The 25,991-nt window shown below is 43.3% G+C and overlaps 1 protein-coding gene across 4 annotated transcripts in view; it reads left to right on the top strand.

The window, feature by feature from the left end:
* Positions 1 to 25,991, top strand: part of LOC144770829 (uncharacterized) — a 210,048-nt gene that overhangs the window by 2,943 nt on the left and 181,114 nt on the right. For 2 of the 4 annotated variants that reach the window (XM_078655605.1, XM_078655604.1), the window contains exon 2: positions 5,468 to 5,578. The exons of the other annotated variants lie outside the window; for them this stretch is intronic. In XM_078655605.1, coding sequence (XP_078511731.1) covers positions 5,468 to 5,578 — 111 coding nt within the window. The remainder of the gene's footprint in view (positions 1 to 5,467; positions 5,579 to 25,991) is intronic. 4 annotated transcript variants of the gene reach the window in all.

Genomic DNA, 25,991 nt, shown 5'->3' with positions numbered 1-25,991 from the left:
TGAACCCATGTTCTTTAACCAAGTTTCTTTACCACAGGTATTCCTTATCTTATTGTTCTTATCCTTTCATTGATCTGTATCATACTGATGGCATTCCAGGTTCTAGGATGGGGGTTCTTCTTCATCAGGGGACTGTTAGAAATGGGGACTCTAGTTGGCAAGGGTTTGCACCTTCGTCCAAGTAGGGAACCTTCATCCTAGTCAGGATAAGGGAGCTAAACTCCTAAAATATGTACCAGTCAAGGCTTATCTTAGAGGCAGTGTGTAAAGCATTTGCACATAACCAACAGTAATACAGTGTAAGCGCTACAAAAGGACACCACAACAGTTTAGATTAATATCCAATATTTTTATACACTTGCGACTAGACCAAAAATGATAAAAATCCACAATACTGCATTAAGAAATCTTCAGTTATCGAAATAACCTTGTAAAACAGTTCCTTGGAAGTCGATAGCTCTCTTTTTGGCTATCACGACGTAGTGAACAATCAAACCCAAACAGTTCTGGCTGAATGTGCTGCCGCGGGCCAGCTACGATGTCAAAAAGACCCGCAAAACAGTACGTTTAGAAATGCAGGGCGTCGGTGACCTCTCGTTGAGCTTCCAAAAGCACTGTGTCCGCAGGAATCTGTTCCGAAGGTCGGTGCAGGAGTCGGCGGGCCCTTGAAGGCACACGTGTTGCAGATCGTACCTCTCGCGGTTGAAGTCAGGAGCGCTGGTATCGGGCGCTGCAGTGCTAAGTGTTGCGGTGAGGTGCCCGCATGTCGCGGTGCAAAGTGAATTCGGTGCTCGCTGCGGTGCTGGCATGTCACGGTGCAAGCAGCCGTGGCGCCGTTGCTGAAACGCTGTAGTTGGCTGATGAACTGGAGTTGATGGCGTCAGTAGGCCATGGCTGTAGTGCGTGATAAGGGCGGTGCATCATGTAACTTTACGACCAGTGCCTTCGAACCATTGTGCAAGCAGCGGCACAGTCTGGGATACCAACGCAGCGTTGTGAGGCAATGCGGAGTGCGGTGCCCACAGGTCGCGGTGCGAGCAGCGGCTCAGTGACGGCATCAGCAGACATCATTGGTGAGGCCAGGGTCGCATTGCAGCAGTGCCCTCTTCGGTGCTTTTAGGACACAGAGTCGGCAGCGGTGTTGTACGCTGTGTTGGGTTGCTTTTTCTTTTGTTGCAGCACAAAACACACAGTTCCCAGTGCTGAGGGCAGAAGAACTTTCCGTCTTTGCTGTTCCTGACACTTCTTGAACAGGGGCCAAGCTCTAACTCAGGCCCTTGGAGAAACTCACAAGATTGCAGAAAGTCCAGTCCAGTCCTTTCACTGCCCAAGACAGAAGCAGCCACTGCAGGCCAACACAGCAAAGCACTCAGCAAAGTTGTAGTTCCTCCTCACAGCTTCTCCAGCTCTTCTTCTTGGCAGTCTTCTTGGTCCAAAAGAGTTCTAAAGTTCAGGGGTTTGTGCTCCACTTTTTATAGCCCAAAATCCTTTGTTCTCTCAGTCAGAGAGTGTCTCTGCCCAGCCAGAACAAGTTCTGCCCTGATTGTTGTGGTTTCCTGGCAGGAGGTGGAGACGGCATTATCAAAGGCAGACCAGGCCCATTCAGGTGAGAAGAAATCTCCTCCCCCTACTCTAAATGCAGCCCAGGTCTATTCTGCCCTTTTCTGACCCATCTAGACTATCCGGAGCCACTGCTGCTCCCCAGCCCCTGTCATCCAAAACCCAGTCAATCCACAAACCCACCAAAGGCCTGCTAGATGGCTGAGCAAGAAAATACCTACTTTCTAAAAGTGGAATTTTCTAACACCGAATGTAAAAATCACCTTCACTAAAAGATGCCTCTTTAGATTCTGAGTTCGGCATACTAAACTTTATTTTCCTACCTAGGTTCCAGGGTCAGTTATGTTTATAAGATATTATAAACAAACTCCACATTCTGTCCTACGGGGGAACAGGTAGCCTTGCTATGAAGAAAAAACGAAATTGGCAGTACTTCACTATTAGGACAGGCCACACACACCAGGGCATGTCCTAACTTTCACATACACTGCACCCTGCCCACAGGGGTACCCTGGGCCTACCTTAGGGATGACTGACGTGTAAGAAAAGGGAAGGTCACGGCCTGGCAAGTGGGTGCACTTGCGAAGTCGACATGGCAGTTCCAGACTGCACACAGGCTCTGCAATGGCAGGCCAGAGTTACAGTTACAGGCTATTTGGGTGGGTAGCACAATCCAGTGCTGCAACCCACTAATAGCATTTGATTTACAGGCCCTGGCAGACTCAGTGCACTTTACTAGGGACTGACACATGAATCAAAAAGGCCAATCATTGAAACACCAATCCATAACACATTTGACATCAGGAGCACTTGCACTTTACCACTGATCAGCACTGAGAAAAGTGCGCAGACACACTAATTCAGCACCAACAGAGTCAAAACCGGGAGGTCCGAAAGCAAATACTCAGGGAAGCACGGCAAAAGGTGCCAAGTCTAACAGGGGCCAGTCTATCTTGTATGTGGATGCACCAATAAAGACTGGATTTCAACACTTATATTTTAAGTGTTTTTCTACATCAGGAGGAAATAATCTAGAAAGTGTTATTTGATGGATCATAGTAGTACAATGAAAGGAAAGGCCTTGCAAATGTTCTCATCCAGTCGCCATGGCGAGTCGATTTTTTTCGGGGCGAGCCCGTTTTTAAGCCTTTTAGACCAGCCTGGCGAGTGAGCTCTGCTGCCATGCTAATGTGAGTTTACTGCAGTGCCAATGCGATGCTCTAGGGGCAGCAGGGTTAAATGTTATAGAAACACAAAAAATGTGAGAAAGCAAAGGTGGTGATTGGCTAATTTCAACACGGGCTCGGACTTCTGATACTTAGTTACAATCAGCAAACGAGATGGCAGTCTATATTTGTGCAGTTTAATTTTTTAACACATATATATATATATATTAACAAAATATTAGTTAATAATATACAATATTTTTACTGTTGGATAGCGTAGGGGTAAAAATTACTATTCCCACTCCAGTGAGTGCAACAGTAGTGAAAGCGTTGGATAGTGTAGGGGTAAAAATTACTATTCCCACTCCAGTGAGTGCAACAGTAAGGAAAGCGTTGGATAGCGTAAGGGTAAAAATTACTATTCCCACTCCAGAGAGTGCAACAGTAGGGAAAGCGTTGGATAGCGTAGGGGTAAAAATTACTATTCCCACTCCAGAGAGTGCAACAGTAGGGAAAGCGTTGGATAGCGTAGGGGTAAAAATTACTATTCCTACTCCAGGGAGTGCAACAGTAGGGAAAGCGTTGGATAGCAGACGGGTAAAAATTACTATTCCCACTCCAGAGGGTGAAACAGTAGGGAAAGCGTTGGATAGCGTAGGGGTAAAAATTACTATTCCCACTCCAAAGGGTGCAACTGTCGGGAAAGCGTTGGATAGCGTAGGGGTAAAAATTACTATTCTCACTCCAGAGAGTGCAACAGTAGGGAAAGCGTTCGATAGTGTAGGGGTAAAAATTACTGTTCCCACTCTAGTGAGTTTAACAGTAGGGAAAGTAAAGATTTAATATATTAATACAAATAAATTAAATATCAATACCAATAAAAAATTAATTAAAATAAACTACAAATTTAAAATGATGTAATAATTAATCAATTAAAAATACAAATACATATTAGTTAATAACATTAATTTCATATTAATACAAATTAATTACCAATTAATAATTAATTAACAATAAATCAAAAATGAATACCAATAAATAAATAAAAATGATTTATTTAATTACAATTAAATTACCTCCCACCCTATTCCCAAATAAATACACAACCCGCTACCAAAAATAAATTAATAAAATTAACCTAATTATCAATTAATCAATTAAAAAATCCATTACCAATTAAAAATTGATTACCAATTAAAAATTAATTAATTACAAATTAATAATTAATAAACAAGTAATTCAAAAGAAATACCAATAAATAAATTAACATATTTAATTAATTACAATTAAATTACTTCCCACCCTATTCCCCTAAGAACCCACAACCCGCTACAGAAAATAAAATAATTAAATTAACATAATTATCAATTAATCAATTAATAAGAATGAATTACAAATTAAAAATAATTAATTACCAATTAAAAATGAATTAACAATTAATTCAAAATGAATAGCAACTAATAAATTAACATATTTAATTAATTACAATTAAATTACTTCCCACCCCTTTCTCCCATAAACCCACAACCCGCTACAGAATTAAATTACACAAAAATTGAATAACATAACATAAAAAACACTTAAAAAAATGTGATATTATAAAAAATTCGATATATCTTAATAAATATATTATATGCTTCGATATTTTATCTTTCTATATTTTAAAAATCGATATTACATTACTTACCTTCAAAACGATATTTTTCACCACTATAATCTGTCCATTCGATATTTTGTCCATTCTATATTTGTACTTCGATATTTGTGCAATTCCAAATTTTTTACTCAATATTATGTCTTTATGCCGGTTGAATCCCCAGGCTGTAGGTCAGGTGTTTACTTTTTTATCCTGTAGTTTAAAACTTCGCCCAGGTACTGCCGTGGTCTCAGAGCCTTGTAGCCGTTCAGTATAACCCCGGCATGAGAGCGTTTTCTAGGGATGCCCGATTTTCTAAAATCCCAATTTAAAGTTTTTTTGCTGTTGATTCTCTGCCCATTCACCAGAGAGTAAGCTTGATTCAATGTGAGCTAGGTTCTTATTATACACGGAGAAAATGTTTATTCTATTGAACTAAACCAGTTGTGTTGTACAGCAAAAATGTTGAACTTGCATATTTGAAGGTTCACTTGTGATAATGAAGATAAAGGCGGCTCTGTGAAATAAAATATTTGCCTAGGGTTATACAATTTGAGACCAGTTTTGGGGTCAAGTATGTTACAGTTAGGTTGAGAGGATTATTCAAGTTACTTGAAAAGTAGGCCTTGTAACCTCTTTCGGATTTTCTGAGGCCTGCAATGAGGTTTGAGATGAGTCAGAGAACGGAGATAGACGGTATATTGAAAGAAGTATAGGATGAGCGAGTGGTAAATTAGAGGTAGGAGTAAAGTAATATATAGATGCAATGTACATCTAAAATACGTGAAGTAATATATGTTTTAACTTTTAATGGCTAAGCTCCTCACATTTGATACTTGCATTAATTTAATTGTTCATCACTGGCATCACACGTGCCCAGTTAAAAGTCCCAGCAAACTTTAGCCCGAAGAGTAGAAGAAAATATTTCCCGCTCCATACAGTTATACGGCACAGCACTGTCTATGTGTTTCAAAGACGTCAAGAAAACTTTATATAGCTTAGGATTATATTGTCAAATATCTAACCGGGACAATAAAATATTGGTCTTTAAAAATACCTAATCATTGGCTAAAAATATTCAGAGGCTCACATCTTTCGTTTGTAGACCACGGTTGGACCGGCTTTCTGAAAAGTGTGTGGAAAGGACAGACCAAATTCCTGGTGCTGGCAGCTGTTTCGGTCCTTGTTATAGCAGGCCTCGTAGCATGCTTAGTAGGTAAGTTGCATTCTCTTTCACGTGTTTCGCCCCTAGAAGGCGCCCGTCTTTGGAGTACGTGCGACTCCTAGTGGCCACTGCTGGCTCTTTGATTTATAAAATGCTAATGTTTAATAGACATGACACCTGAACGATATTTATACACATTTAAAATAAACAGACTTGGATACAAATTGTTGAGCGTCCTTCAAATAACAGTAAAGCTCATTTTTTCACCGCCCCAGCCTACATAAGACTACAGAGGATGTAGTCCTGCCGATCAGACGTCTGAACAGAATGTAAAACCTATATGGTGGGGGACCCGATGCTTAAAATATCGATGTCCTTCCCGACAGGACCTGCTGGTTTCACATCTATTCCAATACTAATAACAAGCATTTGCAATGCAATACGTCTTGCATTAGGAAAGTTTGAGCTATTGGCATTGTAAATGACACATTTTTAATTTATGTGTTGGATTTGAAAATAGCGAAATGAATAGCTTTGTCATTTACAATGCCAATAGTTTTAACTTTCGCAAATGTGACACCTATAGAATTTGCGATGCAATATGTGTTGTATTTACGTGACTTAGATGTAGTGATAATACAAATAACAATGTTTTTAAATTTTTTAAATAATTAATACTTAAATAAAAGTTATTGTAATTTATAATAGCAATAGCTTAAACTTTTGTAAATAACTTTTGTGAAGATTATGTTCATTGTATTTTATTGTGACGAAAATCCAAGAACAGAAGTGAAATATTAACATCTTTTTGTGACATGTGTAATAAAGCTTTACACATTGAGAGAACATATTTGAACCAGTTGTTGTTGAAAGGTTGCACAGTTTGAGGCTGTGGTGGCGCTGAGTGATGTTGTGGTGGTGATGAGTGATGCTGTAGCGTTCAGTGATGGTGTGGTAGCGCATAGAGATGTTGTGGTGCCCCTGAGTGATGCTGTGGTGGTGCTGAGTGATGCTGTGGTGATGCGATAGAGAGATAGAGTGAGTGCTATAGATGGAGTGAGAGCGATAGATAGATAGAGGGAGGGCGATAGATAGAGTGAGGGTGATAGATAGCTTGAGGGTGATAGATAGACAGATAGATAGAGTGAGGGCAAAAGATAGATAGATAGAGTGAGAGCGATCGATAGATAAAGTGCGGGTGATAGATAGATAGACAGAGTGAGGGCGATAGATAGAGTGAGAGTGATAGAGTGAGGGCGATAGAGTGAGGGCGATATAGATGGAGTGAGGGTGATAGATAGATAGACAGAGTGAGGGCGATAGATAGAGTGAAGGTGATAGATAGAGCGAGGGCGATAGAGTGAGGGCGATAGATAGATGGAGTGAGGGTGATAGATAGATGGAGCGAGGGCGATAGATAGATGGAGTGAGGGTGATAGATAGATGGAGCGAGGGCGATAGATAGATAGAGTGAGGGCGATAGATAGATAGAGTGAAGGCAATAGATAGATAGAGTGAGGGCGATATATGGAGTGAGGGCGATAGATGGAGTGAGGGCGATAGATGGAGTGAGGGCGATAGATGGAGTGAGGGCGATAGATGGAGTGAGGGCGATAGGTGGAGTGAGGGCAATAGATAGATAGAGTGAGGGCAATAGATAGATAGAGTGAGGGCAATAGATAGATAGAGTGAAGGCCATAGATAAATAGAGTGAGGGCCATAGATAGATAGATAGATAGAGTGAGGGTAATAGATAGATAAATAGAGTGAGGGCCATAGTGTGCGGGTGATAGATAAATAGAGTGAGGGCGATAGATAGAGTGAGGGTGATAGATAGATAGAGTGAGGGCTATAGATAGATAGATAGAGTGTGGGCGATAGATAGAGTGAGGTCGATAGATAAAGTGAGGGCGATAGATAGAGTGAGGGCGATAAAGGGAGGGCCATAGATAGATAGATAGATAGAGTGAGGGTGATAGATAAATAGATTGAGGGTGATAGATATAGTGAGGGCGATAGATAGAGTGAGGGCGATAGATAGAGTGAGGACGATAGAGTGAGGGCGATAGATAGATAGAGTGAGGGTGATAGATAGTTAGAGTGAGGGCGATAGATAGAGTGAGGGCGATAGATAGAGTGAGGGCGATAGATAGAGTGAGGGCATTAGATAGATAGAGTGAGGGCAATAGATAGATAGAGTGAGGGCCATAGATAGAGTGAGGGCCATAGATAGATAGAGTGAGGGCGATAGAGTGAGGGCCATAGATAGATAAAGTGAGGGTGATAGATAGATAAATAGAGTGAGGGCGATAGATAGAGTGATGGCGATGAATAGATAGAGTGAGGGCGATAGATGGAGTGAGGGCGATAGATGTAGTGAGGGGGATAGATGGAGTGAGGGCGATAGATGGAGTGAGGGCGATAGATAGAGTGAGGGCGATAGATAGAGTGAGGGCGTTAGATAGAATGAGGGCGATAGATAGATTGAGGGCAATAGATAGAGTGAGGGCAACAGATAGATAGAGTGAGGACCATAGATAGATAGAGTGAGGGACATAGATAGATAGATAGATAGATAGAGTGAGGGTGATAGATAGATAAATAGAGTGTGGGCGATTGTGTGCGGGCGATAGACACCCGAGACACCCGTAAGGGTATTTGCGTGCTTTAAAAATCGCATAAAATAAATAAATAGATAAATAGAGTGAGGGCGATAGATAGATAGAGTGAGGGTAATAGATAGATAGAGTGAGGGCTATAGATAGATAGATAGAGTGTGGGCGATAGATTGAGTGAGGCTGATAGAAAAAGTGAGGGCGATAGATAGAGTGAGGGCGATAAAATGAGGGTCATAGATAGATAGATAGATAGAGTGAGGGTGATAGATGGATAAATAGAGTGTGGGCGATTGTGTGCAGGCGATAGATAAATAGAGTGAGTGCGATAGATAGATAGAGTGAGGGTGATAGATAGATATAGTGAGGGCTGTAGATAGATAGATAGAGTGTGGGCGATAGATAGAGTGAGGCTGATAGATAAAGTGAGGGCGATAGATAGATAGATAGATAGATAGATAGATAGAGTGAGGGCGATAGATAGATAGAGTGAGGGCGATAGATAGAGTCAGGGCAATAGATAGATAGAGTGCGGGCGATAGATAGAGTGAGGGCGATAGATAGAGTGAGGGCGATAGATAGATAGAGTGAGGGAGATAGATAGATAGAGTGAGGGCAATAGATAGAGTGAGGGCGATAGATAGGGTGAGGGTGATAAATAGAGTGAGGGTGATAGATAGAGTGAGGGCGATAGATAGAGTGAGGGTGATAAATAGAGTGAGGGCGATAGATAGAGTGATGGCGATAGATAGAGTGAGGGCGATAGATAGAGTGATGGCAATAGCTAGAGTGAGGGCAGTAGATAGATAGAGTGAGGGCAATAGATAGATAGAGTGAGGGCCATAAATAGATAGAGTGAGGGCCATAGAGTGAGGGCCATAGATAGATAGATAGAGTGAGGGCGATAGATAGATAAATAGAGTGAGGGCGATAGATAGATAGAGTGAGGGCGATAGATGGAGTGAGGTACGATAGATGGAGTGAGGGCGATAGATGGAGTGAGGGCGATAGATGGAGTGAGGGCGATAGATAGAGTGAGGGCCATAGATAGATAGAGTGAGGGCAATAGATAGATAGAGTGAGGGCCATAGATAGATAGAGTGAGGGCAATAGAGTGAGGGCCATAGATAGATAGATAGAGTGAGGGTGATAGATAGATAAATAGAGTGAGGGCAATAGAGTGCGGGCGATAGATAGATAGAGTGAGGGTGATAGATAGAGATAGAGTGAGGGCTATAGATAGATAGATAGAGTGTGGGTGATAGATAAATAGAGTGAGGGCGATAGATAGAGTGATGGCGATAGATAGATAGAGTGAGGGCGATAGATGGAGTGAGGGCGATAGATGTAGTGAGGGGGATAGATGGAGTGAGGGCGATAGATGGAGTGAGGGCGATAGATAGAGTGAGGGCGATAGATAGAGTGAGGGCGTTAGATAGAATGAGGGTGATAGATAGAGTGAGGGCAATAGATAGAGTGAGGGCAACAGATAGATAGAGTGAGGACCATAGATAGATAGAGTGAGGGACATAGATAGATAGATAGATAGATAGATAGATAGATAGATAGATAGAGTGAGGGTGATAGATAGATAAATAGAGTGTGGGCGATTGTGTGCGGGCGATAGACACCCGAGACACCCGTAAGGGTATTTGCGCGCTTTAAAAATCGCATAAAATAAATAAATAGATAAATAGAGTGAGGGCGATAGATAGATAGAGTGAGGGTGATAGATAAATAGAGTGAGGGCTATAGATAGATAGATAGAGTGTGGGCGATAGATTGAGTGAGGCTGATAGAAAAAGTGAGGGCGATAGATAGAGTGAGGGCGATAAAATGAGGGTCATAGATAGATAGATAGATAGAGTGAGGGTGATAGATGGATAAATAGAGTGTGGGCGATTGTGTGCAGGCGATAGATAAATAGAGTGAGTGCGATAGATAGATAGAGTGAGGGTGATAGATAGATAGAGTGAGGGCTGTAGATAGATAGATAGAGTGTGGGCGATAGATAGAGTGAGGCTGATAGATAAAGTGAGGGCGATAGATAGAGTGAGGGCGATAGATAGATAGATAGATAGATAGATAGATAGATAGATAGATAGATAGATAGATAGATAGATAGAGTGAGGGCGATAGATAGATAGAGTGAGGGCGATAGATAGAGAGAGTCAGGGCAATAGATAGATAGAGTGCGGGCGATAGATAGAGTGAGGGCGATAGATAGAGTGAGGGCGATAGATAGATAGAGTGAGGGAGATAGATAGATAGAGTGAGGGCAATAGATAGAGTGAGGGCGATAGATAGGGTGAGGGTGATAGATAGAGTGAGGGTGATAGATAGAGTGAGGGCGATAGATAGAGTGAGGGTGATAAATAGAGTGAGGGCGATAGATAGAGTGATGGAGATAGATAGAGTGAGGGCGATAGATAGAGTGATGGCAATAGCTAGAGTGAGGGCAGTAGATAGATAGAGTGAGGGCAATAGATAGATAGAGTGAGGGCCATAAATAGATAGAGTGAGGGCCATAGAGTGAGGGCCATAGATAGATAGAGTGAGGGCGATAGATAGATAAATAGAGTGAGGGCGATAGATAGATAGAGTGAGGGCGATAGATGGAGTGAGGTACGATAGATGGAGTGAGGGCGATAGATGGAGTGAGGGCGATAGATGTAGTGAGGGCGATAGATAGAGTGAGGGCCATAGATAGATAGAGAGAGGGCAATAGATAGATAGAGTGAGGGCCATAGATAGATAGAGTGAGGGCAATAGAGTGAGGGCCATAGATAGATAGATAGATAGAGTGAGGGTGATAGATAGATAAATAGAGTGAGGGCAATAGAGTGCGGGCGATAGATAGATAGAGTGAGGGTGATAGATAGAGATAGAGTGAGGGCTATAGATAGATAGATAGAGTGTGGGCGATAGATAGAGTGAGGTTGATAAAGTGAGGGCGATAGATAGAGTGAGGGCGATAAAGTGAGGGCCATAGATAGATAGAGTGAGAGTGATAGATAAATAGATTGAGGGCGATAGATAGATAGAGTGAGGGCGATAGATAGAGTGAGGGTGATAGATAGAGTAAGGGCGATAGAGTGAGGGCGATATATAGATAGAGTAAGGGTGATAGATAGATAGAGTGAGGGTGATAGATAGAGTGAGGGCGATAGATAGAGTGAGGGCTATAGATAGAGTGAGGGCAATAGATAGATAGAGTGAGGGCAATAGATAGATAGAGTGAGGGCCATAGATAGATAGAGTGAGGGCGAAACAGTGAGGGCCATAGATAGATAGATAGATAGATTAAGTGAGGGTGATAGATAGATAGATAGAGTGAGGGCGATAGATAGATAGAGTAAGGGTGATAGATAGAGTGAGGGCGATAGATGGAGTGAGGGCGATAGATGGAGTGAGGGCGATAGATGGAGTGGGGGTGATAGATGGAGTGAGGGCGATAGATAGAGTGAGGTTGATAGATAGAGTGAGGGCAAGAGATAGATAGAGTGAAGGCAATAGATAGATAGAGTGGGGGCCATAGATAGATAGAGTGAGGGCAATAGAGTGAGGGCCATAGATAGATAGAGTGAGGGTGATCGATAGATAAATAGAGTGAGGGCGATAGATAGATAGAGTGAGGGTGATAGATAGATAGAGTGAGGGCTATAGAGAGATATATAGAGTGTGGGCGATAGATAGATTGAGGTTGATAGATAAAGTGAGGGCGATAGATAGAGTGAGGGCGATAAAGTGAGGGCGATAGATAGATAGATATATAGAGTGAGGGTGATAGATAAATAGATTGAGGGCGATAGATAGATAGAGTGAGGGCGATAGATAGAGTGAGGGCGATAGATAGAGTGCAGGCGATAGATAGAGTTAGGGCAATAGATAGATAGAGTGAGGGCAACAGATAGAGTGAGGGAGATAGATAGATAGAGTGAGGGTGATAGATAGTTAGAGTGAGGGCGATAGATAGTTAGAGTGAGGGCGATAGATAGTTAGAGTGAGGGCGATAGATAGATAGGGTGAGGGCGATAGATAGATAGATAGAGTGCGGGCGATAGATAGAGTGAGGTTGATAGATAAAGTGAGGGCGATAGATAGATAGAGTGAGGGCGATAGATAGATAGAGTGAGGACAATAGATAGATCGAGTGAGGGCGATAGATAGATAGATAGAGTGAGGACAATAGATAGATAGTGTGAGGGCGATAGATAGATAGAGTGAGGGCGATAGATAGATAGAGTGAGGGCGATAGAGTGAGGGTGATAGATAGATAGATAGAGTGAGGGCGGTAGATAGATGGAGTGAGGGCGATAGATAGATAGATTGAGGGCAATAGATAGATAGAGTGAGGGCGATAGATAGAGAGAGTGAGGGCGATAGATAGATAGAGTGAGGGTGAAAGATAGATAGAGTGAGGGCGATAGACAGATAGAGTGAGGGCGATAGATAGAGAGAGTCAGGGCAATAGATAGATAGAGTGCAGGCGATAGATAGAGTGAGGGCGATAGATAGAGTGAGGGCGATAGATAGATAGAGTGAGGGAGATAGATAGATAGAGTGAGGGCAATAGATAGAGTGAGGGCGATAGATAGGGTGAGGGTGATAGATAGAGTGAGGGTGATAGATAGAGTGAGGGTGATAGATAGAGTGAGGGTGATAAATAGAGTGAGGGCGATAGATAGAGTGATGGCGATAGATAGAGTGAGGGCGATAGATAGAGTGATGGCAATAGCTAGAGTGAGGGCAGTAGATAGATAGAGTGAGGGCAATAGATAGATAGAGTGAGGGCCATAAATAGATAGAGTGAGGGCCATAGAGTGAGGGCCATAGATAGATAGATAGAGTGAGGGCGATAGATAGATTAATAGAGTGAGGGCGATAGATAGATAGAGTGAGGGCGATAGATGGAGTGAGGTACGATAGATGGAGTGAGGGCGATAGATGGAGTGAGGGCGATAGATGGAGTGAGGGCGATAGATAGAGTGAGGGCCATAGATAGATAGAGTGAGGGCAATAGATAGATAGAGTGAGGGCCATAGATAGATAGAGTGAGGGCAATAGAGTGAGGGCCATAGATAGATAGATAGATAGAGTGAGGGTGATAGATAGATAAATAGAGTGAGGGCAATAGAGTGCGGGCGATAGATAGATAGAGTGAGGGTGATAGATAGAGATAGAGTGAGGGCTATAGATAGATAGATAGAGTGTGGGTGATAGATAGATAAATAGAGTGAGGGCGATAGATAGAGTGATGGCCATAGATAGATAGAGTGAGGGCGATAGATGGAGTGAGGGCGATAGATGTAGTGAGGGGGATAGATGGAGTGAGGGCGATAGATGGAGTGAGGGCGATAGATAGAGTGAGGGCGATAGATAGAGTGAGGGCGTTAGATAGAATGAGGGCGATAGATAGAGTGAGGGCAATAGATAGAGTGAGGGCAACAGATAGATAGAGTGAGGACCATAGATAGATAGAGTGAGGGACATAGATAGATAGATAGATAGATAGAATGAGGGTGATAGATAGATAAATAGAGTGTGGGCGATTGTGTGCGGGCGATAGACACCCGTAAGGGTATTTGCGCGCTTTAAAAATCGCATAAAATAAATAAATAGATAAATAGAGTGAGGGCGATAGATAGATAGAGTGAGGGTGATAGATAGATAGAGTGAGGGCTATAGATAGATAGATAGAGTGTGGGCGATAGATTGAGTGAGGCTGATAGAAAAAGTGAGGGCGATAGATAGAGTGAGGGCGATAAAATGAGGGTCATAGATAGATAGATAGATAGAGTGAGGGTGATAGATGGATAAATAGAGTGTGGGCGATTGTGTGCAGGCGATAGATAAATAGAGTGAGTGCGATAGATAGATAGAGTGAGGGTGATAGATAGATAGAGTGAGGGCTGTAGATAGATAGATAGAGTGTGGGCGATAGATAGAGTGAGGCTGATAGATAAAGTGAGGGTGATAGATAGAGTGAGGGCGATAGATAGATAGATAGATAGATAGATAGATAGATAGATAGATAGATAGATAGATAGATAGATAGATAGATAGATAGATAGATAGATAGATAGATAGATAGATAGATAGAGTGAGGGCGATAGATAGATAGAGTGAGGGCGATAGATAGAGAGAGTCAGGGCAATAGATAGATAGAGTGCGGGCGATAGATAGAGTGAGGGCGATAGATAGAGTGAGGGCGATAAATAGATAGAGTGAGGGAGATAGATAGATAGAGTGAGGGCAATAGATAGAGTGAGGGCGATAGATAGGGTGAGGGTGATAGATAGAGTGAGGGTGATAGATAGAGTGAGGGCGATAGATAGAGTGAGGGTGATAAATAGAGTGAGGGCGATAGATAGAGTGATGGAGATAGATAGAGTGAGGGCGATAGATAGAGTGATGGCAATAGCTAGAGTGAGGGCAGTAGATAGATAGAGTGAGGGCAATAGATAGATAGAGTGAGGGCCATAAATAGATAGAGTGAGGGCCATAGAGTGAGGGCCATAGATAGATAGATAGATAGAGTGAGGGCGATAGATAGATAAATAGAGTGAGGGCGATAGATAGATAGAGTGAGGGCGATAGATGGAGTGAGGTACGATAGATGGAGTGAGGGCGATAGATGGAGTGAGGGCGATAGATGGAGTGAGGGCCATAGATAGAGTGAGGGCCATAGATAGATAGAGTGAGGGCAATAGATAGATAGAGTGAGGGCCATAGATAGATAGAGTGAGGGCAATAGAGTGAGGGCCATAGATAGATAGATAGATAGAGTGAGGGTGATAGATAGATAAATAGAGTGAGGGCAATAGAGTGCGGGCGATAGATAGATAGAGTGAGGGTGATAGATAGAGATAGAGTGAGGGCTATAGATAGATAGATAGAGTGTGGGCGATAGATAGAGTGAGGTTGATAAAGTGAGGGCGATAGATAGAGTGAGGGCGATAAAGTGAGGGCCATAGATAGATAGAGTGAGAGTGATAGATAAATAGATTGAGGGCGATAGATAGATAGAGTGAGGGCGATAGATAGAGTGAGGGTGATAGTTAGAGTAAGGGCGATAGAGTGAGGGCGATAGATAGATAGAGTAAGGGTGATAGATAGATAGAGTGAGGGTGATAGATAGAGTGAGGGCGATAGATAGAGTGAGGGCGATAGATAGAGTGAGGGCAATAGATAGATAGAGTGAGGGCAATAGATAGATAGAGTGAGGGCCATAGATAGATAGAGTGAGGGTGAAAGAGTGAGGGCCATAGATAGATAGATAGATAGATTAAGTGAGGGTGATAGATAGATAGATAGAGTGAGGGCAATAGATAGATAGAGTAAGGGTGATAGATAGAGTGAGGGCGATAGATGGAGTGAGGGCGATAGATGGAGTGAGGGCGATAGATGGAGTGGGGGCGATAGATGGAGTGAGGGCGATAGATAGAGTGAGGTTAATAGATAGAGTGAGGGCAAGAGATAGATAGAGTGAAGGCAATAGATAGATAGAGTGGGGGCCATAGATAGATAGAGTGAGGGCAATAGAGTGAGGGCCATAGATAGATAGAGTGAGGGTGATCGATAGATAAATAGAGTGAGGGCGATAGATAGATAGAGTGAGGGTGATAGATAGATAGAGTGAGGGCTATAGAGAGATATATAGAGTGTGGGCGATAGATAGAGTGAGGTTGATAGATAAAGTGAGGGCGATAGATAGAGTGAGGGCGATAAAGTGAGGGCGATAGATAGATAGATATATAGAGTGAGGGTGATAGATAAATAGATTGAGGGCGATAGATAGATAGAGTGAGGGCGATAGATAGAGTGCATGCGATAGATAGAGTTAGGGCAATAGATAGATAGAGTGAGGGCAACAGATAGAGTGAGGGAGATAGATAGATAGAGTGAGGGTGATAGATAGTTAGAGTGAGGGCGATAGATAGTTAGAGTGAGGGCGATAGATAGTTAGAGTGAGGGCGATAGATAGATAGGGTGAGGGCGATAGATAGATAGATAGAGTGCGGGCGATAGATAGAGTGAGGTTGATAGATAAAGTGAGGGCGATAGATAGATAGAGTGAGGGCGATAGATAGATAGAGTGAGGACAATAGATAGATCGAGTGAGGGCGATAGATAGATAGATAGAGTGAGGACAATAGATAGATAGTGTGAGGGCGATAGATAGATAGAGTGAGGGCGATAGATAGATAGAGTGAGGGCGATAGAGTGAGGGTGATAGATAGATAGATAGAGTGAGGGCGGTAGATAGATGGAGTGAGGGCGATAGATAGATAGATTGAGGGCAATAGATAGATAGAGTGAGGGCGATAGATAGAGAGAGTGAGGGCGATAGATAGATAGAGTGAGGGTGATAGATAGATAGAGTGAGGGCGATAGATAGAGTGAGGGCGATAGATAGAGAGATAGAGTGAGGGCGATAGATAGAGAGATAGAGTGAGGGCGATAGATAGATAGAGTGAGGGCGATAGATAGATAGCTAAATGTTTCCTTGTTAATAAACATCACATGTTTATTGTTCAAACTGTAAACTTTTTGCCTTTTTGCTAAATGTATGAAATGATCCGGACTGTAAAGGGGTTGCGACTATTTGCTTATTAACTGTTTGGCTTATTTGATAATCATCTAAAGGTATGCCAAATTCTGTGTTTGCTTATGCAGGAGAAGAGCAGTACTAGTGGTCAAATTGCCAAGTAAATTACAATTTTAAACAAGCTGGACTCAAAGGAGGCTGAATCTGCTCTTCATGGAATTAGGCGTAATGGAGAAAAGGAATTTGAACACTTAGCAGACAGTCTGGAGAATTTTAAATCACCCACATGTGACAATGGTCATAACAATAAATATTTCAGTGAGAAATACCACAAACAGAGCTTAATAAGAAATATCATCACTTCGCAGGAAACTAGGCCTGTGGCATAACCACATAGCCAGCAGGGCCATGAACCCCGCTTTGGCAGCTACGGCTGGGTGGGCTCTTTATGGCCTTTTATGTCTGCCGTTTGTCAGATAAAAACTCCACATTAACATGACAAACAAGAAGAAAAAAAATGGGTTGATAGAAAAGGAGAAGATGGATGAATGGATGAGTGGGTGAAAGAATAGGTGGGTGAGAGGATGTATGTATGAGTGGGTGAAAGAACGGTAGGCGAAAAGATGCATAGGTGGGTGTGTGAAAGGGTGAGTGGGTGTGTGAGAGGGTGGGTGGGCGTCGGAGAGGATTGGTGTAATGGAAGTGGAAGGTTAGCTAGGTGAAAGGATGGGAGGGTGAAAGGAGGAGTAGATGAAAGCACGTTTGGATGAGTAGGTGAAAGGATGCTTGAATGGGAGGGTGAAAGTATGAATGGGTGAGAGGATGGATGTCTGAGTGGGCGAAAGGCTAGCTAGGTGGAATTATGAGTGGGTGAAAGGATGAATGGGTGAAAATCGATAGATAGATAGAGTAAAGGCGATAGATAGATAGAGTGAAGATGATAGATAGATAGATAGAGTGAGGGCGATAGATAGAGTGAGGGCGAAAGATAGAGTAAGGGCGATAGATACAATGAGGGCTATAGATAGAGTGAGGGCAATAGATAGAGTGAGGGTGATAGATAGAGTGAGGGCGATAGAGTGAGGGCAATAGAGTGAGGGAGATAGAGTGAGGGTGATAGATAGATAGAGTGAGGGCGATAGATAGAGTGAGGGCGATAGATAGATAGATAGAGTGAGGGCGACAGATAGATAGATAGAGTGAGGGCGATAGATAGATAGAGTGAGGGCGATAGATAGATAGAGTGAGGGCGATAGATAGATAGAGTGAGGGCGATAGATAGAGTGAGGGCGATAGATAGATAGAGTGAGGGCGATAGAGAGATAGAGTGAGGGCGATAGATAAATAAAGTGAGGGCGATAGAGAGATAGAGTGAGGGCGATAGATAGATAGAGTGAGGGCGATAGATAGAGAGATAGAGTGAGGGCGATAGATAGAGAGATAGCTAAATGTTTCCTAGTTAATAAACATCACATGTTTATTGTTCAAACTGTAAACTTTTTGCCTGTTTGCTAAATGTATGAAATGATCCGGACTTTAAAGGGGTTGCGACTATTTGCTTATTAACTGTTTGGCTTATTTGATAATCACTTAAAGGTATGCCAAATTCTGTGTTTGCTTATCCAGGAGGAGAGCAGTACTAATGGTCAAATTGCCAAGTAAATTACAATTTTAAACAAGCTGGACTCAAAGGAGGCTGAATCTGCTCTTCATGGAATTAGGCGTAATGAGAAAAGGAACTTAAACACTTAGCAGACAGTCTGGAGAATTTTAAATCACCCACATGAGACAATGGTTATAACATTAAATATTTCAGTGAGACATAACACAAACAGAGCTTAAAGTATCATCACTTCGCAGGAAACGAGGCCTGTGGCATAACCTCATAGCCAGCAGGGCCATGAACCCCACTTTGGCAGCTTCGGCTTGGTGGGCTCTTTATGGGCCACTTATGTCTGCCGTTTGGCAGATAAAAATTCAACATTACACGACAAAGAAGAAGAAAAAAGGAGGGGTTGATAGAAAAGGAGAAGATGGATGAGTGGGTGAGTGGGTGAAAGAATAGGTGGGTGAGAGGATGTATGTATGAGTGGGTGAAAGAACGGTAGGCGAAAAGAATCATAGGTGGGTGTGTGAAAGGGTGAGTGGGTGTGTGAGAGGGTGGGTGGGCGGGTGAGAGGATTGGTGTAATGGAAGTGGAAGGATAGCTAGGTGAAAGGATGGGAGGGTGAAAGGAGGAGTAGATGAAAGCACGTTTGGATGAGTAGGTGAAAGGATGCTTGGATGGGTGGGGGAAAGTATGAATGGGTGAGAGGATGGATGTCTGAGTGGGTGAAAGGCTAGCTAGGTGGGATTATGAGATGGTGAAAGGATGAATGGGTGAAAGGACGTTTGGATTAGAGGGTGGAAGGACAGTGGGTGACAAGATGCTTGGATGGGTGTGAAAGGATAGGCGGATGAGACTGGGGAGGTAAATGGCTCCATGGATAGGTGGGTGAATGGATGGATTGAGAAGTGGACGAAAGGATGGGTGGGTGGATGGATGGATGGATGGATGGGTGGGTGGGTGAAAGGATGGAAGAGTGTGAGAGTATGGGCGGGTGAGAGGATGGGTGGGTGAAAGGATGGATGAGTGTGAGAAGCTGGGTGGGTGAATGGATGATGGATGGATGGGTGGGTGAAAGGATGGATGTGTGTGAGAGGATGGGTAGGTGAAAGGATGGATGGATGAGTGTGTGCCCTGCAGCCTCCTTTCCCTGTGTCTAAGTGTCCTTTAATATTTCTCCGTCCGTGTCCACGTGTCTATTGCCCCAGTGTTCTTCAGGCTCCCTGCCTCAATCCTGTTCCGTGTCATCACCTTTTGAGAGTGCATAGCTCCACATTGCGTTAGAGTCTAAACAGCTCCTAGGGAGCTTGCAGTAGTAATCCCACATGCACGCACCTCTCTCGAAAGGCAGCTCGTTTACAATGTAGCGAGGGTGGGGTTTAGATGCTGGCATTCTTCCGATAACAGAGATTGGAATGATTAATAAACCAATTAATTACACATTCAATAGGTCTTTTGTAGTGCCAGCTCGCCACATGCACTGCAGAGGTTAGTGCTTAGAGTGAAACAATTGAGCAACACAGTGCTATGAACAACGGAGGCAATGTTACCAGCATGTAGTGATTGTGGGAGACCCGGGCTCGGCTAGTTCGTCACTGGTGACTATTACATGGGGATAGGGGGGGGCTTTAAGGCAGGCCACAGGTATAATATAATATATTTTTACAGAAAATTAAAAAAGTAGGGAGAAAAAACAATTACACATGTTATTAACACCTTCGACGCTCATGATGTGCTCAGCTCGTCATGAGCCACGGTGCTCGTGTGCTCATGATGAGGTGAGCTCGTCATGACCGTTAGAACGCTCACACGCAGGGCTAATTCCCCTGCTGTGCGAGCGTTCTACAGGAACGAGTGTGGTCATGACGAGCTCAGCTCGTCATGAGCACACGACCACCGTGGCTCATGACGAGCTAAGCCCGTCATGAGCACGGGGGCGCTGTGCGCACCCCTCCCGCCCCCAGTACAGTGGGGGAATCAGCCCGCTATGCAAGGGGTTAATAATCATTAGGATATAACTACTATCAAATTGAAACTATGCAAGAATATAGATAAATACTTAACTTACTCAACTAACACGGACGCTTCTGTCAGGTTGGTAGGCTGCATTAATTTATCCCAACCCTGCAACACACTTCCGTACTGAGATTACGGCGGTAGCCATATGTAAAACAATGACAACCAGACCAGACAGGGAAAGAAAATAGGCCCGGGCGGGCACCAAAATAAAAGTGGGTCTTGTCAGTGTATTAGGCAGCTGCAAATGTGGCTGTGATGGAAAATTAGGGCAGTTTTCACCTTAGACAATATAGGCTGGATTGGTGTTTCAAAAGGTATGGAAGACTGTATGAATTTGAGCTTGCTACGGGCTAGGTTCTTTTAATATAAGGGAAATTAACAGTGAAAACCGGCCCAGCAGACCGTAAAACAGGACCACAACCAGCTAAAAAACAAGTAATTTGCAATGCAATAGGTCTCGCATTTACGTGAGTTTAAGCTATTGGCATTGTAAATGACAATGCCTGTTATTTATGATTTAAAAACCAAAACGTAAATAAAGCGCATTGTCATTTACAATGCAAGGAGCTCAAGCACACGTAAATGCGAGACCTATTGCATTGCAATCCTGTTTGTAGAGAAACAGTTTCAGAGGCAAGGGTTTTCTCAAAATAGAACTGCAGCTTTAGAAAGTGTGAGAAGTAGGTGTGACATCTGCATTTGTGAAATAGGTGAACATAGAGGGAGTTTTTTTCTTTAAACATCTAAATTCATGTATATCTGTAATCCAAATATTGGGAGCAACAGAATATCTCAATGCTCATTTATTTGCAGCGAACACAAAGCTGGATGCTGTGAGCACTGTCATTGGAACATTATTTCTGCTTCCCAGCCCCTCATTTGTATAATCGGCCGGAGTTAGCACCTGCATAATCATATTACAAAATTTGAAAAAATGAATGAAACATGTTTTTTATGTGAAAGTTTTGAGTTGCATTGTTTTTTACTATTCTACTTTTATATTCTGCAGACAGTTCCTTTCTCCCAAGGGCTAGTTTTATCGTGTGGCACCACTTTCATTTGCTGCAATAGCTGGCTATAAAGACCATTTTAGGTCTCGGCTACAGCATTAGCTGCTTGTTGGCACACCTATTATTTCTATAATATAAATGCACTTCGATTGGGCTGTGGGTTAGCCTCTTTCTCATGACTACTTGTCATTCTAGTCTATCTATGTTGTCTGATCGTGATTTGATCGTTTTCTTCACTATTCCTTTAGGTGTGACACTTAGGGACACTGTGATCTAATTGTGAAAGGATGAGTTGTATCTTCCACTGCTGATTTACCTAAAGGACCACTTTTAGGTCTCACTTATTTATTTCTCTATTGTAACATGAGTTCTCATACTTTTGTGAAGCAAATCATGTTGTTTAACTGTAGAGGTTCTATCAAAATTATTTGTGTGTGCAAATGCTCAAAAAATCCTCTGAGCATTTGAACACACAAATATTTTGCGGCTCGATACTAAATGTTGCTGGCACAACAGCTATTTAATATTACATTGCTGCCAGATTTGAACAGTCATCCAGCAAGACAGCACAATAGGCATAGAAGCCACAAATTGCTTTCGTTTGCACTCACCAACAGAAAGGTGACACTGAATGGGGAATTCTTAGTTGAATCAGCTTGTAGAAAAGCGTCCGAATCTACCGAGTGAAATGGGCCCGAAATAGATTGGTGGACCGCTGACCCGACCCTCCCCTCTTTGCACCCTTACCAGAATGAGTGGACAACGAATCCTGACGAGCTGTGGGACGAACGCCGTGAGGAATTAGAAGGCTGTCCCTTTAAACAGAACAGCTTCGAGGAGGAGGACACACCCACGGATGACGCGGCTATTCATGGATTGGAGAAAACCAAGGAAGAGAAGAGGACAGCGTGTGACATCACCAAGGAGGCCGAGTACTGTCGAGGAGAGCATGTGTTCATTGGAGGAGAAGAAGAGGAAGCAGGTCGGAAGACGGAGACGAGAAGCGGAAGAAGCGAGATGCCTGTCCAGGAGGTTGCTGTGCCTGGATGCCACCGATAGCGCGATCCGCCCAGCCACACTCATGGAGGAGGAGTGTGGCTCAGCCAGGTACGGGAACGTATGGCTGGCTGGATGGGGAGGCGGGGAGTGTCTGAGGGGCCAGACGAATAAGTTGGTCACTGTTTGCGTGCTCTAGAGAAACCGAGAGCGCTGCTACCCCACTCCCTACATAACACGTGCCCTTATCACTGGTCAATACTGTGTGGTTTCACTGAGACGGATAATATTGCTTGTGCACTCGGTGATCTTCCCCCACACCCTAGGTCCCTTGGTGGCGGTAACCCTTTCCCCAGAAAGTATCGTTCCTGACCTCCGCATTATTTTTCATTTCACATGTCCCGAGTTGGAGGGCCGTTGTTAAGAAGAAGTCCCAATAAAGAACAGGAGACCGGAAGACTGTCCAGGACAACAGCAATCACGGACTCTGCCATATTAACACGGGAGAGACTAACTTTAAGGAAGAAAAAAACCTTTATAAAAATAAAACCTTATATACCCAGGTCTGGTTTCCGTGCCCTTCCTTGCACACCGCCTCAGCTGGAACACAGCTTGATGACTATTTCTTCGGTTTGAAATTGATAATAACAATGTATTTGCCCTGATAAAGTTCTTGTAACTGAACGAAACGCATTGGCTGCTTGGTGTTTAATGTCAAATAAAATGAAGAGTAAAGATTTCTGAACATTACCAAAATTGGACGGACATTCACACAATTATTTGTTTTTGGACATTTGGATTGAGTGGTGCAACCTACAGTTAGCAAAGTTTATGTTGGTCATTCCTGACCGCCTCTTTGAAATGGCAGGGGCAGTGGTGCTGCACACCGTGAGAGTATAATGCTCGATTGAATAGGAGGAATTCAAACTAAGAACCAGTGTCTTTAAATTGAGGGAGGTGTGGTGCATACACTATTCAATGTTTGTATTGTGGTTCTGAAAATTCTGGACTCGTGTAGTAAACTTTGTCGGAGCATGACGATTTTTATGTCAAAAGACCGAGAATGGCTAGTACACTATGTACGAGCATTTTCGTCACATTCGAGTAATGATTTCACCTCGAAATCGTCATTTTCGTCCTGAACCCTTGGCTTCCATTTTGTGTACGGCAGCCATTTTATGAGTTGCCCTCACATATGCTTATAATACAGCCAAATTCGATTCCAAAGGACACATACACCTTAATTGACTTCTCTGTGACCTGGGCAAGCTGGAACCATTGTCCCAGGCCAAACCAGTTCGGTCAGTTCCTCTCCCAGTGGCCGAGCGAGATAGCATCAAGGCACAACATGCCATAAACCCTTTTCATCGCACACACACCCTGCCTAATCTTGCTCGCACCTGTCCCTGTTTCTTTACATATGTCTTGCTTTACGAGGAGGAGGTGCCTGTTTTTATTGGGGGGTCCACCGATATCTGATGAAAATGTTGGGCCTTGCCGGGTAATTTGTTGTGGACTGGACAAACTGAAATGTGGGCTTGTCATCATGACTCTGCTTTTTCTTTGTAGTGAAAATATGTGAATAGTCTACTGTAAATCTAAGAATGTTTGCCTGGAGCTTAATATTTTGTATAAAAAGAGAAGCCTGGCTTTGTAAGATTGAGCAGTCTCCTGAGAATATACACACCGTGATGTTGTACTTCTAGGACGCCTGTTACTTGGTTGCAGCCAATAAATTCGATCTTTGACTTCACCTAGAAGACTCTGAGTTTCTGTGTCTGAATCAGGAACGTACTCGAGGTCTTAGGGTGTACCCTGACACCGCTGGGTTACCGGTTCGGTACCGGTTCTGAAAAACCCAGTACCTTAGCTGGCGCCCAACGTGGGGCGATACCAACGGTACCGGTCCAAGCCTGAGGTTCGTGAGGAGCTTTGTGTGAAAATTCTGGAGGAAGGCCGCCACTTCATCGACCCCTGCATGTCGACGTGGTCCGAAAGTCTTTGCTGCGAGGTTCCCCGCTTCCCAACGGCTACAAAGGACTGCTGCCCTGGCTATCGCCCTGATTTGGACCCTTGATGTTTGGTAGAGCGAAACGATAGACGAGACTTCTGTTGACGTCATCGATATCTCAGTTAAGTATAAGTGGAGCGTCTCCCAGTCCTTAGTTGGTTCTTAGTTTTGGGTATCCCTTCGGGATCTTTGATTTGGAACTTGCAAGTACCAAAGCCGAAGGACTCGTGTATTCACGAGAATATCGTAATCGATAATCCTTTGAAGTTTGAAGCTAGACTAGAGAGCGAAGAAGCCTGGTCTTAGCAGACTTGGAAATTTGATTTGTTGTGGTAGTAATAGGGATTCCCGATTGGAGGACTCGTGTCCGGTTCCTCCGATTGGAACTCCAACTTATGAATTATATGTGAAACATGGAGTAGGCCCCATCACATATAATGAAGTATGGATCCGATACACCAGAAAAGATGGTGTTTTAAAATGGCCCCAATATGGTAGCTTTGACACGGAAATCTTAGATAACCTCGAAGTTAAACTTTTTAAGAAGAAAGCCCGGCCGGCGATATTTGACTCTTTCCGCCTATCACGTAAGGAAGCCAAACAGAAGGAAATTAAATTAGCGAAGAAAAATAAGAGAGAAAGGGGTATTTCGATAATGCAAGCTGCTATGCAGTTTAAAGACAATGAAGAAGAACAGATGAGTGAGCAGTTGCACAGGCAACATAAAATGGTGATTGATAAATGTTATCCAGTTTTGCCGCCTCTTCAGCTAGATGCAGCAAAAGAACTTGAAAAAGATCCCCTAATGTTGCATTTGTTAAGTTCGCCACCCCCTATGCGCAAAATGCTACGGCACCTCCGCAACCTTTAGCTGTGCAACCGTGGTTGCATTGCCTCCTGCTCCTCTACAGCACCCACCAGCTGTTCTTCAGTTGGCTCCTGCTCCTCCGGTGCAGCCTCCTCAAGGGCCACCGGCTTTTACATCTGCTCCTCCTATACTCCCTACAACTTTGACCACTATATCGACTACCACTCCTGGTACTCCTTCTGATACTGCCTCTGCATCTGCCTTGCCTCACCCTGCTTTCCCGCTTGTCTTTTCATCGACTTCTCCTTCTGTTCGTCAGAGAGTGGCTAGTACTGTTACTAGTATTCTATATCTTTTCTTTGGAGTGACAAGTCCGGCTCCTATCTCTGAGCGCACACAGTTACGTAGCCAACTGCCTGATTCTAGGGAGAAGGAAACGTTGAATCATTTGGCACATAGATGGGTGACTGACCCGATGAAATGTGATCTAGAATCTGTTATGGATGTCTTCCATCAGTGGGAAGCATCAAAGCAGAGATACGTTTTTGAGAAAATGTGTGCTTTTCTGTGTGAAGATTTAGAGGACAATGATTTGGACTCTAATCCGCCCGAGTTGAGCCATGTACGGTTTGAGTTTTCAAAAGGCGCAATTGTGGGTTCGGATGTTGAGAAAGCAGTTGCGACGTTGTTGTCACCTAGGACTGAAGGTGTTTCCAAGTCGTTGTTTGAGTCTGATTCTTCTGTTAAGAAGAAGGGGAGACAATATCCCAAGAGAGAAGTTCCCCCGGTTTGGAGAGATGGGGACGCAAATGCTAATCCGATTATTCTGTCACAATTTCAGCGTGTGT

The sequence above is a fragment of the Lissotriton helveticus genome, chromosome 7 (assembly GCF_964261635.1).
Source record: "Lissotriton helveticus chromosome 7, aLisHel1.1, whole genome shotgun sequence".
NCBI lineage: Eukaryota > Metazoa > Chordata > Amphibia > Caudata > Salamandridae > Lissotriton > Lissotriton helveticus.
The sequence above is the reverse complement of the archived record's forward strand: the minus strand, read 5'-3'. Positions and strand labels throughout refer to the sequence as shown.